The sequence below is a fragment of the Sceloporus occidentalis genome, unplaced genomic scaffold (genome assembly GCF_023333645.1).
Source record: "Sceloporus occidentalis isolate IW3139 unplaced genomic scaffold, rSceOcc1.0.p SCAF_25, whole genome shotgun sequence".
Taxonomy (NCBI): domain Eukaryota; kingdom Metazoa; phylum Chordata; class Lepidosauria; order Squamata; family Phrynosomatidae; genus Sceloporus; species Sceloporus occidentalis.
Window position 1 is genome coordinate 3,957,000 of NW_028317005.1, and position 19,756 is coordinate 3,976,755.

Below are 19,756 nucleotides of genomic sequence, written 5' to 3' on the forward strand. Positions count from 1 at the left end.
CGGGCATCATGCTGTTGACCACTTCGTGATTAATCTGTCTGATACCAAGGCTCAGGTAAGTGTGTTCTGATTTGCATTTGGTCCAACTGCTTTGCTATGACATGGGCGGTTTGATGTCCATGTATATTAATGATTGCTTTTCATTGAGCAGTAATCATCTGTAATTAAGATGTAACCCATAGTTTGGTGACTAGTCACTGTGTAACTGTGATGTCCATGATTGTTGGCTAAGCAGCCGTCTCATAGCAGTCAATATACTTAAGGCATTGTCACATCAGGCACAATTTTCATTAAAATGAATGAACAAATCTAGTTAAAGGTACAGTACACTTCTTAGCTAGCATTTACTAATCCTTTAATGAGTTACCCTTTAAACAGGTAGAATTGCTAACTAATCACTGTAGACCAAGGGGGTTTATCTTCAAGTCAACACATGAAGATACAATGCATTGATACTAGAATGATGAACATATGAATAAACATAATAAATCAACCAGGCCCAAAATACCATTCCAGAGCTGGACTGCGGTAATTCCTTAATTCCCAAATGGAAGTTTATACCAATGAGGGTTAGATGACAAATAAAAGCACTATTTATTAGACCAAACATAAAATACACACTACATAAGCTCTGCATGGCTGTAAAGAATGGTCTTGTATCTAGACAGATAATATAGCAGATAGGCATTGTTTTCTAACCCATCAGTGACCAGTACCCTGTGTCATGTGAATATTTAAATAATCTTTAATAAATTATGGTTTGGATCTCCATCTTGCTGAACCTAATACACATCTGTAAAAATTGTTAAATTACAAGAGAATTTGTGATACTAGATTTTCCAATTTCTACAGCCAGGAGGTTATTTCTACTACTGTCAATAGTTTGCATTGTCTGAAATTGTGATTGCTTCATTTGTAACACTAGATGTTTTTATTTGCTACAGCCTTGATGAGTGACACAAGTGGTCTGAGCTGTCCCACTATTTATATAACCAAGCATATATGATATAATGGTAATTCTTAAATCTAGGTTGTTCTTTTATAGTAAAGCCGTTTAATTTTTTGTTGATCAAAGTTTGAGGTTTTTGCTTGTTATACAGATGAAAAGGAAAAACAAATGAGGGAAGAGAGAAAGGAAAAACTTGCGCAGAGGACATGGCAACAAGGTTATGGCAGAATTTCATGGTTATATTACATTGTATATTTTCACACATCATAGATGCAAGGAACACAAGTAGAAAGAGGAAGGAATATACAATGGTGTATCGAAGACCAGTTCTGGCCTCTGTGGATAGTAGTAGGTAGTCTTGATCAGATGAACTGGACAGGTGCATTAGGTTAAGGGCTCTGATAGTATTGTATCAGCTTGGGCAGTACACGATTGATCCTGGAGGCGATAACCCCCCAAAATCTTCAGGATTATGTTTAGCAACGATATTGGGTGGTAGCTAGAGGGCAGCGCTGGCTGTAGAAAGTTATACCGTTGTATGAAGAAACATAATCTTGTAGGAAAAATGCCATAAACACTGCAAATTTAGATAAGTCATAGGCCAGGTAATGCGACCCGCTGTCAGGATGGCATGTGAGGTGTTGGGCTCTGTGGGCAAGCCACGCCAAACATAGGATACAGAGCGAGGTAGTCCTGCAGGAGGGTACCACCCATGAAATCTGCTCATGGCAGCGAGACATCTGAGGGGACAAACAAACAGGGCCAAGTGTGTGGACATGAACGTGGGGTTACCTGTGAGTTTATCTATGAAAATCAATGTAGTCTATGGTAGAAAGTACAATGTGGGACTTGAGTTTGGTACAAATCTGGGTGGCCGACCAAAGGAGGGTGAGAGCTATGATGGGTATGGTCCATAACAGTTGTCATCAGCACCCAGATGATGTGTGGGTGAACGAGAGCTATATCTTGATCAGAATAAAAAGAAAAAAATGAATTGGCTCCCAGGAGAGATCTCCAGTTAGTTTCCAATGAGGATCATTTAGAGCTATTCCCCATTGGAGTGCCATGGGGCCAGGGGACCAGGCAGCTGAGTTGCCCTTATACATCTCAGACGTTGGGAGTAGACTCTAAGAATGTCCAGCATGTAGCACAGATTGTAAGAAGCGGATCAAAGACCAGCCCTCCAACTGGATCGGAGGTAGACATAGGTACCTATGGTGGAGGTAATAGGGTGAAGTGCTCTTCTGAAGTGAATAGTAATGAGTGAGAAGTCTTGGAATAAAGGCATCTCATGCCCTTTAAAGGGCCAGAGTCTGCAGGGTCCTACTTTTATATATTTTAGTAATACATGAAACTCTACACAATTATCTGTTTACGTGATTATGTTTATTAACTATTGTTTAGCAATTTTGCGGTTAGTTAAAAACACGATTCTCATGCTGTACTCCCGGTGCACTTCCGCAATGCACTTCTGGGCACACCCTCCCCCTATTGGAAGAACGAGAAGAGGCTGTCTCTCTGACTCCACCCTTTTGCGAAAATGCAACAAGAGGCCAAAATTCGACGAAGAACAAGAGGTGTAGAAATGCTTCTCTTTGTCCACAAATCTATCCCAAAAGAATATGTCTTGCTGCGGAAAAGTTGTCAGGTCCCATAGGCCCACATAGGGTATGGTGGGGCCCTGCTGCTGTTGTACTCGCTTTGCCCACATAATCTGGCTCTCCATAATGCAGGGTTAATAAGAAAGAGTCTCCATCTCGCCAATAAAATTGTATGATCAATTATGATCAAATTCATAATGCGAATTCAACTCTCTTTGAAATTTTTTATTTAAAGAATAGACCGACTATTTATCATACATAATAAAGGGCTATTAAAAATTGTAAACTCAACCTCCAGTAAGGATGCCTAGATGGGCGCAGATCACAATTGTGAGATATTTGTTCTTTTTACTTTCATGCAACATCCTATATATGGCGCTATATAATAAATATATTTTGATTATAATTTGCGGTTAAGGGCATTTTCTATTTAGCTCATGGTTATTAATGGCCTTTGCATTTTCAGAAGGGCCAATTGTTGATCAAGAGTAATCCCAGCTTGTCACCTTGTGGCTTGGTAAAATGGCATGCTTAATATAGTCGTAATTGGCAAAGCAAACTAACCAATCACAGTTCTGATAAGCTTTACCTGAGATGCAAACATTGTTTGCTTACAATGTTATTGTAGGAAAAAACAGACTTCTGATATTATATTTTTATTTCTTTTTTTTTATTTATCATTATAGAGAACAGAATCCCAGAATAAGAGCTCAACAAAGGCAGAAAGTGCTTGGCTGTTCAGGATATGGTATGGCTTTGATCACAAGTATCCTTTTATTCTCTGTTACATTAAAAGTGATCTTTGTGTATGAACAAGCTTTGCATTTTGCAGGGTCACAAAATGCTGTTACATAAAAGTGGGTGTAGCGACCAAATCTATCTGAAAAAATATGCAAAAAAATACTCTGAACAGTTATTTGTAAAGGAATGAATGTCTCTCCACTTTAAAGAGCTGCAGAATGCCGTTGTCTATAATTACAGTTACTTGCATACACACCCAGGTTCCCATAAACACAGTTTATAAGCAGTGCTGTGGCTTCATCCGTGATCCTGACAGACAAGGATATTTTCGTCTGATTTCTTGTCGCCATGCAGTTTGCACAGTGACTCACTACGCTGCTCTGAGGTTTCTTTTTATACTTTGAGAATTGGAAAAAATAGCTGCTAAAACATCACTTTAATGACTTTCATTTCAGAGTGTCACCCTTCTGTATTCTTTTAGCATAGCACCGCAACCAGGGGTGGTGCTTTAGACTTCATACTTCTCATCTGGCATTCTTACATATGTTCTCTAATTGCGTCTGCTTTTTTTCTCATCATGCTTAACATATTTGCCATCTTACATACAAAGCCAGTGCTGCCATGTTTCTAAAGATTAGTTTATTCTTTAGCCCGGCACACATTGTCTGATCTTTCAGAAGAATGTATAGATTTGTTGCATTTCTGCTGTTGATTATGAGTTGAGCCATTATATACAATACAAAATTCTTTGCTGGCCTCCACTGGAGCTCCTTTTCTTGTTCCAGCAATTTTGTAAGGTAAACATTGTTCGGTCTTTCCTTACACTTGACCAAGGTGCTAGTGCGTAACATATAGCAGCAGAACATCACATTTTTATTTTAAAGTGAACATGTCAGAAAAGTATTTGCATCAGTCAGTAAACCAATATTATAACCACTATTCAAGTGTCCTTTAGAAGTTTTTAGTAACACTGTTATGGAACTCCCAGCTCTGTGGAGTGTACGGCTTAAAGTGGTCCCGTGGACAGATACTCCAATCAACTATGTGGAGTTATCTTTGTCTGATTAATGTCCTCCTTGCCTGGTCCATGATTTTTGGTGGGCTGCCATCTCTTGGCAAGTATGTTGTGGTGCCATATTCTTTAAATTTCTTAATAATGGATTTAATGGTGCTCTGTGAGTTGTTAAACATTTTGGATATTTTATTTTATAACAGATATATGATCTGTACACAACTTTGTCCCTGACCTGTTTGGAGAGCTCCTTGCGCTTTATGGTGCTGCTTACTTGGTGGTATTGCGGTGTTGGGGCCTTTCAGTACAGGTGTATATATACTGAGATCATGTGACACTTTAATTGCACACAGGTAGACTTTACTTAACCAATTATGTGACTTGCATCATTTTCCATTTTTAATTTTTTTAGAATTGTTTTCAAAAAAATATTTTCTTTATTTCACTTCACCAGTATGGACTATTTTGTGTATTTCCATTAAATGAAAATCTAAATAAAAATCAATTTTAATTCCAGGTTGTAGTGCAACAAAATAGGAACAAATGCCCAGGGGGTGAATACTTTTGCAAGGCACTGTATGTAGTCAGGAGCAAAGAATTGCTTATACAGAACGAACATGCTGCATCTCCAGCCCTTTAATTATTCCATAATATAACCGTACATAAGTGAGGACCAATGTCACCACTGCTCATTATGTAATTATTATATTACATTATATAAGCCCCAAAACAGCTTACACACATGGAGTTGGTGGCAAGGACAGAGTTTTGTTTTTAGATTCAAACGGCATGACAGACATGGGATTTGGCAAGGTTGATTTCACTTGGTACATGTATTGTATTTTATCTGGTACTTATCAACAGAAGTGCATTCAATAAATTCAGTCTAATGGCATTTAAAACCTAGCATAACATTCAGAATTCACTCTGCCTGCTTCTTGTTAAAGAGATGTCTGTTTCCTGAAGCAAGAATCTTGTTATCTCTCCTTTCATCTTAGAAAAATAATCTTCTGTAGTCTTTTATTACATAAGGAGTAAATCTCGTCCTTGGTGAATTCTGTTGAAAGTTTGTAGCTCACAGCCATCTCAAGTAGTATGACCTCAGAGATTTTAATTATATCTGCTTAGCTCTAGCTTGCCAAAATGATGCTTATCCTCTTCCATTATATGAGGATGGTTACAAATGAGCCTTATTCAGTCTTGCCCGTAACCCTTTATTTCAAACCTGAAATAATGGATCATCTTTGTGTGACCAAAATATGTCTTGTGGCCTTTAAGATTTGTCTAAGGTTGATTATGTTAATAATGTCAACATAAAGGATAAGCGATTTAGAGTTCTGTTTGAATGATCCTGCCCTAGACGGAGATTGACCTATTCAACTTAGATTTCACCTGGTAATGAATTCCTTCTTAGAGACATCAGATTTATTCTATGTTTGTTCTCATTTCCCCAAAAAAATGTATTAACCTAAAACTATAAAACTGTGAGTAATGTACCGTATTTGCTCGATTATAAGATGACCCTGATTATAAGACGACCCCCCAAAATCTGAATATTAATTTAGGAAAAAAAGAAAAAGCCTGAATATAAGACGACCCTATAGGAAAAAAGTTTTACCAGTAAATGTTAATTCATGTAAACTATTACATTTTTTAATAAAAGCTATGATTGAGAAAAATATTTTTTTCTTTTTATTTCCTTGTATTTTCCAACCTGCCCCCCAGTTACACACATCTGCCCCCAGGCTTGCCACTCCAATATGGCACTGTCGCCCGTGATATGCCTTTTAACCCTCTATATGCCACTGTGCCCCATGATATGCCTTTTAACCCCCTATGTGCCACTCTACCTCCAGAAATGCCTTATACCCCTATATGCCACTCTGGCATTTAGGGGGTTAAAAGGCATATTATGGGGCAGAGTGGCATATAGGGAGGTATAAGGCATTTCAGGAGGCAGAGTGGCGTTCAGGGGGTTAAAGGCATTTCATAGAGCACTCTGCCTCCAGAAATGCCCTATGCCCCCATTTAACACTCCCCTCCACACACACACACTTACCGGTGCTTCCAATTTCCTGCTGTATACCGGGGCAGCAGTCTTCCTTCTGCCCCCCCCATTTAACACTCCCCCACCCCACACACACTTACCGGTGCTTCCAATTTCCTGCTGTATACCGGGGCAGCAGTCTTCCTTACGCTGCAGCCGGAAGGAGGTGTGGCTAGCAGCGGGGGTTGTCTGCGTCCATCGCGCAGACCTTCCCCGACTGTCAGAGATCAGAGATCTCTGACAGTCGGAAAAATTGGAAAATGGGAAAATTGGAAAATGGGGGGGAGACAGAAGGACCCAAGTCCCCTGCAGCGGTGCGGGGGATCTGGATCTTAGTCTCATAGTCAGACCTCTATTTGAGGTCTGATTATAAGACGACCCCGATTAGAAGACGAGGGGTATTTTTCAGAGCATTTGCTCTGAAAAAAACCTTGTCTTATAATCGAGCAAATACGGTAGTTAGAATACAGCTATAGGGTATCCACACACGGTTATTGTTTTACCCACTATAGAGTCAAGTGGGTTGCTCAAAAAGTCACCTAGTTTCCCTGATGAGATCCTGAAAACATGGAATGGTGATAAGAAGCTGTGTGTTGGATGATGTTTATTTGTTTATGGACAACTATGCTTATACGTAGTAACAAGTGACAGGAACATGTGGTTGTATGGTGTAAATGTTTGTAACCAACTGTACCAATAATAAATAAATGACAACTGAAACAAATTTTGGATGAACAAAGGCCGTGGTCTTTTATTTAGCTTATATACCAATTTATTACACAATAACCAATCAAAACAATTTGTATCAACAAGTATCAAACCAAACAGAAACTCTTGGCCCAAACCACAGAGTAATCAAATAATTTAAACCAGGCCAACTGCCCCAAAAGCCGGTCAGCCTGACACCTATAAAAACCCCCAACTGCCACAAATGGATACTTAAAAACCATTTGTGGCCCCTTCCATAAAAACCACGGCCTTATCCACCATACTTTGCAAATCAGCATTAAATATATCACAACCAATCGCAGATAAATGAATGCCATCTTTTCTGTAAAGGCCCTCGCAGCCCCCTTCCAAATCCACATGTCAAACTCAAACCACCCTCCAATACCATGAATTTTTCAATGGATCTATTCAATTTGCGCCTTACTCTTTCTAAGGCTTTAAAACCCTGTCTTTGAAGCCAAATTAAACGTGGAACAATCTCAGACCATATAAACATAGTACCGATGAATACATCTTTAAGCTGCTCCAAAATACTTTTAAAATCCATCAAAACAGTTGAACACATTTAATTTTACCAATATCATTTCCCCCACAGTGTATAATCATAATATCCGGCCACGGAAAAACCTGAATGAAACCTAACACATTAACTTTTAATTGAAATATGCTTAAACCCCTTATACCAATCCAATAAATAATGATTTTTTTCTGGGTTGAAACCGAGATTTTCTCCATAACATCTCTCAGCGGCTCTTCGATGTGCCCAGAAAATAAGAGTCTCCTACTATCCAAACCACTATTGGACGATTACCTGAAAGGAAAATTGATATTAACACAGCATTATGATTATTACAACAAATGAGGTTTTATGTATAACTTAAACCTATTAGAGTCCCACCGCCCCAATCTTTTAATAATAGAATCATCAAGACCCAGCAGCGCTGCCTCCGTTGCAGCACCTATCCAAAAGGAATGCAAAGAGATTTTCTCAGAACCCAAACCTAGGCTTATCAAACAGTTTTGCAAGACTTTTTTAAACTGAAACTGCGTTAGAGGTTAACCAGACCTGTGTATTAAACAATTACCGTTGCAGTCTGGCCTGTTTCTATTGAATAGTTCGGCTGCTTTAACCGGGCAAATTTCGCAATTTCAAACTCTGTTCAGTTTGACCCAACAACCCTTACCCGATGTGTCCGTTTTTGACGATCTTAAACAAATCAACAGTTGATCATTACACAAAACATCCCCATACCTGATACCAGAACCCCCTTTTTTATTTGCTGCCACCAATTCGCTTACACGAAAGGCGCCAAAAAATGCCATAATAAAAGCCGTTTTAAACAACAGAGCTTCATAGTCATCCCAGCAATTTTTATGTACAATACCAACCAAATCCTGCAATAAACGAAATGAAATTGGCTTCCTATTATCCAAATTCTTTTGCTTTTTTCCAAAACCTTTCAATATTTGCTTTGTTAAAAAAATCTTTACCTACTGGTTGTTTGCCTGCTAACTTCATGAAGAACGAAACACCCAATAGATCAATCAATTCTACTGCGTAAAAAACCCCTATTGATTAACATGAAAACAAATTCCAATGTCTGTTCAATAGTACTCTCAAACTCATTTCTACCTTTTTCATGCATAAAATTAACCCATTCCCTCCAAGCCTTAGAATAGTTAACCCAAGTTGCCTTGGAGATAGAATTGAACAAATAATAACTTAACTCGGCGATGTTAACTGCCAAACATCCCCCGGAACTGCTAAGCCCTCCTTGTACGCCATCGGCGCCAAATGCCTGAAAATCTTAAAATCAAATCGAGATAATGCATCAGCGATTCCATTTTTAATCCCTTCAATATGCTTAGATTTTAACCAGATATTATGCTGTAAACACAAGAACACCAAATGCCTAAGCAAACTAATGACCGGTATTGATTTGGCTCTAAGTGTATTTATCACCCAGACTACACCCATGTTATCACAATTTAATAGAATTCTTCTATTAGCCCAATTTTTACCCCACAGAAAAACAGCCACCACCACAGGAAATAAGTCCAGCAATACTAAATTCTTGGTCCAACCTGCTGAAACCCAAGTTGCTGGCCACATCTCAGCTGCCCATTTACCCTGCCAATATATGCCAAATCCTACAGAACCGGCAGCATCTGTATATAACTCTAAATCACTCGCATTTATAAAATCACTTTGTCAAACCATAGCACCATTAAAATTTTTAAGGAACATACTCCAAACTTTTAAATCTTCCTTAACCTGTTTATTAACCCTCACCCTATGATAACCTATCTTTTTCCCAGCTATACTTTTTGCCATATGCCGAGAAAAAACTCTAACGGCAAAATTAAGCTGACCTAATAATGACTGAAATTTTTTAACTGTCACCTTTTTAGAAACTAAAACCTCATTAATGATAGCTCTTAATTTATTAATCTTCTCTAAAGGTAGACGAAATTCCATTTTAACAGTGTCAATAACAATACCTAAGAACTGTAGACATAAACAGTTTTATCCTTAGCTAATGGAATACCTAGAAACTCAGCCATCTCAATAAATGAATTCAACAACATACTACAATCATCTGAACCTTTTCTACCTATGAACAAAAAATCATCTAAATAATGCACAACCGAACTACAACCAGCAACCTCCTTAACTAACCATTCTAAAAAAACAGAAAATGCTTCGAAATACAAACATGAAATTGAACAACCCATCGGTAAGCATTTGTCAAAATAAAATTGACCCTCAAATTGAAAACCTAAGGAATGAAAACATTCCGGATGTATTGGCAACAATCTGAATGCAGATTCTATATCTACTTTTGCTAACAAAGCATCCTTACCATAAAGCCTAACCCAGAATAATGCATCCTCAAACGATGCATATTTCACTGGAAAATCGTCCGTACTGATTTGGTCATTCAGTGATTCACCCTTGGGAAATGACAGATGGTGAATCAATCTAAAAGCACCCTTTTCCTTTTTTGGCACTAGCCCCAAAGGGGACAACCTAAACCTCTCAAATGGCGGATTCCTGAAAGGACCTTCAATCCTACCCAAACATAACTCTTTCCCAATCTTGTCACGAACCACTTGAACATTTTCAGCAACCGATTTTAGATTGTTAACCCAAATATATTCATCAACATTATATAATGGAATCCTAAAACCATTTTTAAAACCATTAGATCCGGGAGACTCTGAGAATCTTCTTCATCCTCCGTCTGCCGGTGTTTCCGCTTTTTACAGGGCTGCTTCCCTCTAACAGCCCTAGATGCTTGAGAACGCTGAGAAGAAGCCGGTCTAGCAGATCTTCTTCCGCGTTCCGCGCATGACACTGACGTAGCCGCGACCACCTCTTGATCCCGCGATGACACCGGAACATCTCGCGAGATCGGGAACACATTCACAGTAGAACCGCCATCTTCCCCAGCTGTTGACTCCTCATCCGCCACTTCTCCAGCGTCAACCGCGTCGATGGCAGCTTCCATCTCTTCAGGGACCGGAGAGGACGACAAGCAAGTTTTAAGCCACTCTTCGAAGCCTCTTCTTCCGGCTCGCTCACGCAGACAATTCAGCAGCTCTTCCATGCTGCTCCCCGTGGCCCTGCTGAAAACCGCCGCTCACCAGACTCTAAGGTCAGTGCAGTCAGTTAGCGCTAGCCAGGGGTAAGTGAAACGGACGCCTCAGATGCCCTTCTTTTATAGCTTAAAATCCCGCCCAAACATAGCACGAGCTGTCCGTGAGCGCAACCAAATGCAAAAGCGCGGGCTAACTAAGCGGCGTGAGCTGCGCGCAAGCTGCTCGCGAGCGCATTCCAGGACAAAAAGGCGGTAAAACTAAGCACATTCTGAAGGTGTCCTTTGTTTGACCTCTTGCCATTAACCCTTACAGCCTAACTACCATCCCCAACAACCACATGCAACCCTGTGTTTAATCCACAGGGTTTTATCATAACTGAGGTGCCATTACAGGTAATCAGGGTAGACAGGTGTTATCTCTGTGTAAGCTTATTGGCATCTGTGATACAGCACCCAAAAGGTGACCTCTGGTCAATTTCTAACAAAACAACTCATTAGATATGGAATATAAATTGCTTTTATATTTTATAGCAATCAGACATATGCATATGCAACGCATCATTTATATGACCGGAATTAGATTGTTGGGGCTCACGTTTCCCATCATTTTATTTCAAATGGCTGGACACGTGGCATAGGAAAAATCACAAAGAAATTATCTGTGAAGCAGAAGACCCTGTTTGTGGCTATGACTATAATTCATAAACTGATGAATCCACCCTGTCAGTGTTGATTTTATGCATACAAATAGGATTTTTTTCTGATAAATTTTTCCTAGCGCATGATGGTCATTTTGTATTTTTTAGCAAATTTTTTTTTGATTTGACTTCATGATTATTTTTAACCTCTGTTCTCCCCTTTTTGTGAAGTGGCTTGATTCTGCAGCGTCAGGAGGAATATAATTGGAGGAGTAAGCCATATATATGATTTGTTAATCCCATCTACAATAAGCTATACATTATTTCCCTTTTAAAATCCGTACATCTGTGACAACAAACGGAAATTCAACATCAACTGAATATGGTGATTCATGGATGTTTTCTTCCTTTTATCATTCTGCTATTCATTTATATAATGTATATGTATATTAGATGTGTACATTTTGATGTTTTGGACATTCCAACAGAGTAGTGAGTTTGATACATTATCAGAAACATATACCCATTGAGCTTTTTGCTTCCATGATAGTATCCATCAGCAATTAAATTTTTGCCTGGAAACTTAGGCATGGTCACAACCCAGCATCTAATGTGCAGCTGTCAGTGTCCTAATTTAAAATATGACCAGCTGGCCAGTTGTCCTTACTAACTGAAAGTCTGATCATTAATAATTCCTGTTTCATGGCATTTAACGAGGTAGACTGTGGTTAAGGAGCATTATATTTTTGTTGTTAATCACGATTAATACTTTTGACATTGGTAGTATTTGGAAACACCCTTGTGTGTTTTCTGATTTTTGGAAAACCCCTGCTGGGAATACCAACACCTGGGGAAGTAGGGTGGAAATGTGGTTTTTGAATGGAACTTTTATATCCACCCACTCTTACAAACACAATGACTATTACTTCCTCATGTGCCTCATTCTTGACAAAAATGATACGTTTTCTGACAAACTTTTCACAAGGCATTTTCTACCGTGTTTAGAATGTGGGTGAAACTTTTCATCCACCAACAACCACTAGAAGTACCTCTCTCAAAAGCCCTTGAAAGAATGCTGGCAAGTATTCAGATTCGCTCCTGAGTCATGCACAATCCTTAACACACACACCAAAGAAAAAAGCAGAACTTAACCGCATGAAAGATAAGTACTAAATAACAATGTCCCTTAACTAAGATGTTAAATACACAGAGCTCTGGCACCCAATGGGTTAACACGGTAGACAATAATTACGACCTTCCAAATGCGTGTGCTCCATATGTTTAATGTACCAGCGAAGCAAGTTGCATGGTGGTGCATATGAAAGTATCTCCCACCCAAGGGTGATTTTCCAATAAATAACAGAAACAGGTTTATGGCTGTGCAGGTTTTAGTCTAAAATTGAGACGTTTCCATCAACTGGCTTCCTTAACAGTTTGTAGCAAAGACACATAAACAATTTATCTTGAAGCGTGTCTGGTCCTGTCTGTCTGATTTCAGAAACGATATGCCACTCACAGCTTAGGATAAGCATTTTTTTCCTAGTCTATGGTATGTTTCTTCACCACCTCTAAATGAGTTTCCCTTGGTGTTGCAGGCTAACATGATTAGCTTTATAGGCTAGATCAAATGTGTGTAGAGATTACAGTGGTATCTCCTGGCCAAATAAATACTGCTGTCGCAATTGTAGGCAAAAGTGTTTTATCTGGCTTGTTTCTGTCATGCTGCATATAACTCATATTGCTAAATCACCTTTTGACTTTGTGCTATAGGTTTTTTTTTCATTGCTGTTAATAGAATAGGCCGACTGCCTTTCTGACAACAGTGGCATATAGTGTATGTTGTGATATTGGCCTCTGTAACAAAAAGGAAATGCATAATGTGTATGTGTGTATTGTGAGCTCTCATGTGATGTGTTTTTGCCACCATTACTCCAATGCCAACTTTAATTAGTTAGCTGGACTCTACTTTCTACAGTAGGCAGTCAGGGACAGTCAGGTTTAGTGATCTTGTTGGGAAGGTGGTTTAAAACATGTTACGAGATGGTTGAGATACGTTTCCATAAGGGAAGGCTTTCGGTTCGGGTTGACGGTTGTCACAAAGTCCTCATTTTAATGGTTCCTTAGTGAGATCTGCATGAAGTAGGTAATACAGTAGGTAAGACTGTGGGGAATAGTTTTTTTTTTTTTTACCAGGGCACTTTGTAAGGCATCCAGGCGGCCAGTCATGCATCACGCATTGTTAAACAATACTAAAACAGACGTGTGTGATAAAATAATCCAAAAGACGATCGACCCTCAGGTAGAAGCTCATTGGAAGGTAGGAATTATTGAATCAAGACATGAAGTATTGTAACTAGCCGCTTACCGATATATATGTGTTATTACGGGCTCTAATGCTAACTCAGCCTGTAAGCATAATGGTAGACAAGCCAAGATTTCTAATAAAGGGGTACTTAGACATAAAGACCACCGCCCCTCTTGTTACAAAAATTGTAAATACATTAAACTGGCTGTGTAGGAGGGGCATAGGCATTAAAAGGGTGAGCAGCAAATCATCAAGAAGTGGGCAAACATTTAACGTTTTGGCAGCATAGGCAGAGTTACCATTAAGCTTACCCCTTACACATCCCCTCGCCCATGAATAATCTGCTAAGTGAAAAATAAAAGATAGACCTAGAGATCACATTTAGCAAAATCCTCCAGTGAACGTTTTGGTTTTATTGATATATTTAATTTATAGATTGTATGTCTACACTTTAGACCTTTCCATATGCAATGGTTCTTTTGAGTAGGAACATACAGTATATGTCAATAAGTAGTCTTCTTTGCACAGGCTGAGGCAGATGGTGGCTAAGGTAGTATGAGGCTACTGAAGAATGAAACTGGAACTGGTTTTCTGAAAATAGTTAACAGGTCCCAGGAGATCAGTACACAGTAGTACTACATCAGTATGAGAGCTTAATCAAGCAAAGCTGATGACCTTCAGTCAACACAACCTAATTAATTTATACTTCTTTGCCTTTTGTTTCTGTCCATTCATTGTGCTCTTCCCAAAGTGAGAAAGCACATCTTTCAAGTACCTTAATGACTGAGGTTCAGAGTATCTCTCCTAGAATGCTCTCTTTATTAAGGAGCTGTCACATCTTGACTAACAACATCAGGACAGATACAAGAAAATCCATTCAAGAGATGGCCCATTTATTCTTTAATGTGATGTGTTGGGGAAAAATCAATGCACACTGAACATAGTGTATACTTTACACATTGTTTTGGTCTCTGCTCAAGCCTCAGAAATGCCCTTAATTAAGATTGTGGCTAGAAAGGAGAGTTGTGCTAGAGATAAAGAGTTGCTGTACTGAGCTGAGTTGACTTAACATGATCAAGTGCTTCGAACACCACCAGTGCTCTAAACTTTTATGGAATAATTTGGGTTGATAATTATTTAAGGCCACAGGAGATCAAGTTGTGAAAAGTGAAATCATTTACATACTAAAATGTTCTAATTGTACAACAGCTTGTAGAATGTAAAAAAAAAAAAAACCCGGACTGAAAACCATCTGCCACTATAATATATAGGTACGTAAGGATTTGTCTTTTTAATTACTCATGTGCAGTATGCAGTTGTCGCACACTTCCGGGACTCTTCTTTAGCAGGGTGGGCATGATTGTCTAACGCTATGTATTGTGTAGAACTGTGAAGCTCCTCTGTAAGAGTATCACACATATTCACACACAGCAATGTTTTATAGTAAGATTTCTTGAGAAATGTGGAATGTGGCAGTCCCCTTTTAAACATATATTATAATCAAACTAAAAATTATACATTTTATTTGTGAATTCAAATATTTAAACCGGGAAGCTATTTTTTTTTTATGAAAGAAAAAAAAATGTTCATGCGACTGCTGGCTGACAATGTCTCTCATCCGTTCTGCTCGAAATAAAATGTGATTTTCAGGTTATGACAAAGCAAGCACCTTCACAAAGGTCAAGTCTTCTGTCAGGGAAAATGTATATTTATTAAGGTGTTTCTAAATGAGGATAAAACATGTAGATAAGAACTGGATTTGTTGGAAGACGAGAATAACACAATGCTATATTTGCATTTGTTTGTTTTTTACAAATCTCATGAGTGTCAACCAGCCAAAACATGTCCAATCTAAAGAAAATCAATGGTTAACCAGTAATGTACCATATCATACATGCCTAAAACATTTAAATCATTTTTATACACTATGTATAGTAAGTATACACTAGGTTTGATTTCTCATATTCCTGTATTCAGGGAGACTGTCCTGATTTTGGATCCAGGTTCTTCTGCTTAGGCTTTTCTTCCAGTGCCCTGTTTGTCTGGAACACACAAGTAATAATAATACTGACACCTCCTCCAAAACCACAGCTCCTCAAGCCAGATTCTTCCCTCCAGACATTGAGGGTTTTGTTATCCTGTAAAAATGCCATGTACAGTATATAGACTATACTTATAGATATCTGTTAAAATGGTTTACCATTAATTGGTACACATCTCATTGTTATTTAAATGAAATATGTAAGTAAATATCAACCATCACATTCTCTGACCACATATTTGGGTTACACTGTCCTGAGTGACCTAGCAGTTTTGAAACTAATTCCGAATTTCATGAGCTGACAAGTCTTGTGAGAGGTGATTGCATATCTGTCTGCATCAGTATGACATTTCACACCGCTGTCCTCTAAATGGCAAAATATAACAAGACATGCAATGTCAGACCAGGGCACACTGGAAACGATGTTATTAAGAGAGGCATCTGTAAATGCTCTATAATTGCTTATTCTCGTTGTTAGTGTCTTTGGCCCTTGTGGAAATACACATGAGACTGAGGAGTAAATTATTTGACAGATGGAGAACTGTGTTTACATTTATTTTGATAAAAATGTTTGAGTGACAGATGCTTGGCCCATGGACAGGGCTTCAAGAACTGAACTATAGGTTATATGAAGTTCAAGGTTCTCGAGTGTTTGGTTTTTTTTTTAAATGAGTTGGTTTTGTAGAATGGGATAAACGTAGTATTCCTTATTCATGTATGCTATGGCAGAGGTTTCTGGCGTACAGTTCCTGCCCAGAAGGAAAATTTAAAAAAAGGATGGACTATTTAGTTGTGTATAATTCTTTTTCAAAAACATGTTTTTATGACCGTATCTACTCTTGCAATTCTACGCACTCCCCCCCCAATAATCTAGCTGTTACTCATTTTCAACACTCACTAGAGATAACTCAGATAAAATACTAGTGACAACTCTAAATAAAGAGAGTATAGTTCTCCAGACTCCAGCTGTCTCCTAGTAACTCTACCTTGAGTCTGATGATCATGATCATATTTTCCAACACTTTAGGATATATCCCCTACTGTTTGCATATCCCAACCTCTGGCACACAAAACGTTAAAATTACTGAGTAAATTTTCTTCATATTATTGTTACTTTAAATAAAGACAAGTGCAAAGTAAAGAAAAATACATCTAAAACTATTTTCAGCCATTAGCAAGACAATTTTTTATAATGATATCAAATTCATACTTATTTTCTCAGCTTGCGTACCTTATTGAACAAACCCTTTATCATTTGTGTCATTTCACAAAATTATATTTCATTCCATTTAGAATCTACGAACAGTAGATCAGATTCAATACACCTCTTTTATTGCGTTGCATCCCTGAAATAATGCCATCATTGATTGGTGATATAGATTCTGTGTAATCCTGACAACCACCCAAGATTACCATCACTAGGAAGACATTCAGGGTAGAATGACCTGATCAATTTTAAACCCATGTCAATGATAAAGTGATATTAATTATATGAGCCACGTTGTTATTAGACGCGTTATACAGAATGGAGCAGAGCAATATCTTAGGTGAGCAAGCAGGGTGTTATTTAGTGGGTTTCTTTCATTTTGACACTGGGTGTTGTGCTACACAAGTTAAAGGGACAGTTTAATGTTCCACATAGCCCCACCAGTCAGGAATGCATATTAAAGTATTAATATGTATTTATCACCTTTATTAGTAAAATGTGGGAGCCACAGCTACGGTGAGTGCGGACTCCCACCAACGTCACGGGACTGCCCGCTGACGTCAGTGGGCAGTTCTGGCCGCATCCCGCAAGGGAAGGCTCCGGGTAGCCGGAGCCTAGAAGTTCCCAGGTATACTTATTCTATGTTTTGCCTACAAAGCTTGGATTGCCTCTTTTGTGCGTTGTGTTTGGAAACTACCTGATTCACCTCCCGAGAATCCTATACTCTTGTATAGGCACCTGCCTTTTGGGTTCTACTGGAAAACATACAGGTAGGTCCACAAAAGGTGTGACAAGATGGCCTTTAGGATATACCTGTATGTCTGTTGTTTTCGCCCAGAAGATCATGCTGTCAGTTGCTTGCTGCCTTCTGACTGATCATGTGTAATGCTGCTCACAGGAATGTGATTACACAATTGGACGTTGCCTTCTGGTGGATGTCAGTGCTCACTTAAAGAGAGAGAGGGGAATCAGGGTCTTTCTAGGGTCTGGGCTCTCTTGTTGCTCCCCCTGCTGGCAGATGCCCACTGGAAGTTTACTGGAGGACAGGAGAGACTCAGCAGGGTCTGCCTAGACTATGGCTTGTGATCAGTGCAGTGGAGACATGAGCATTTCTCCCTCTTCCCACAAAAGGAAATTAAAATATATTTTTTTACCATTCACTGCCCCCAACCCCTTATGTTAGAAGTACAAAAAATATTACCCAATAGGGTACTATGTAAGAGATGAATTTGGACCTCTAGAACCTTAAATATGTATGTGGGGTATATCTGTAATCGGGATGGTGCTGAACATGAATTGGATCATCGTTCATCTGTGGCACCTACTGTGTAGAAGAAACTGTATGCAAAATTGTAAAAAAAAAATCAGTTTTTTTAGTATAGTTATTTTACATACAAGCACTCAGTTTTGCTTTGCATGTTTCTGAAAGCTCTATTTTTTTGGGTACATTACACATGGTAAAGAGGAATCTAGATGAAATCCACATATGGTACAAATGGCAAAAAACATCCGGTAATTATGGCACTAAAATACAGGAGTAGATTAAAGGGAAGTCAGCCTATGAAGTCAACCTATGCAGCCTCACCAACAAAAGAATGCATGTTAAAGGCACTTACGTTTGGGAGAAGCTGCAGGTCCATGGCTTGAGTGCAATTCCCCTAAGTGATCTAGTTTTTACAGCACGGATTCAAGCAGCGAATATACCATGTGGGTGCAGGCAGCAGGAGATGTGTGGAGTGAGGATAGAGGAAAATGCATAGGGGGATTTTGCAGAATCCCTCCATGCATTTGGAAAGGGGACCTCTCAATGGAGAATTTAAGGGATCACTAGACTATCTATTAAAGTAAATTGGTTGGCCTAAGTGTCCATTTAAGTCCAGTTCTCTGTAGATGACACTTGATGAAAATACCAATTTCAGTTTTGAGCTGACCAGCCTCTGTTTCCACAAAATAAGGGCAATGCAACCTAAAGTAAATGTAAATTGTTGTTACATATGTCCTTTAGAAAAGCAACTCCGTTTTGAAAGTATCAACTGAATCACTTAATAGGAACTGTTTCTTCTCTAACCTCAAAAGATGTCCCTGTTTTGCCTTTTTTATAAATCAAAATGGATCCCCTATGGGGTATATACAGTATTCTGCTTACCAAATAAATCATAGGGGATGTCCATACTGGCCCTTAATAATCATGCTGGGATTTCCATTGCAATTATCCTACTGCAACTAACTGACTCTTATATTGTATAACTCTAAAGTTATTATCTGAGTGAAAACTCCATAACTTAGATTGGGCAGTTTAAGTATTCACTTATATTATAAATAATAATAATGTGGTTTCTTGTCAATATCTGCAGATATTGCAGATCTGCAGATGGCATCACATTCTAAATACATAGACATTAATATGTAGTTGATCCCCCATGTGCAGCTATAACAGCTTCCACTCTTCTTTGCACAGCTTCTATTTTGGAATATTTGCTCATTCATGCAGTAGAGCATTTGTGAGGTCAGACACTGATGTTGGATGAGAAGACCTGGCTCGCAATCTCCATTCCAGTTCATCCCAAAGGTGTTTAATGGGATTGAGGTCTGGGCTCTGTAATCAGAATGCATTTACCTGCCTTATACTTTGTTATATTAGAGACGGAATATTTGTAACATTATTTTATAAATTATCCATATGTCTGAGTGATATAATGCTATACACAAAGAATAACTTTTATGGTTTTTTTTCTTCAATGGATATTGCAAAGAACGACTACTAGAAGTCTTTTTAGTCTCACTTAGGTAGAATTATTAAATTGTCTCCAGTTGTTCAATAAATAGTTCATGATTTTATTAAGCTAAAGAAATTAGCAAAGAGGTAGAGATGAATTAGCACATT

At 38.6% G+C, this 19,756-nt stretch overlaps 1 protein-coding gene across 1 annotated transcript in view; it reads left to right on the forward strand.

The window, feature by feature from the left end:
- Positions 1 to 19,756, forward strand: part of LOC149300270 (sodium/hydrogen exchanger 9-like) — a 261,467-nt gene that overhangs the window by 221,430 nt on the left and 20,281 nt on the right. Inside the window, exon 14 of the mRNA XM_089485270.1 lies at positions 3,237 to 3,316. Coding sequence (XP_089341396.1) covers positions 3,237 to 3,316 — 80 coding nt within the window. The remainder of the gene's footprint in view (positions 1 to 3,236; positions 3,317 to 19,756) is intronic.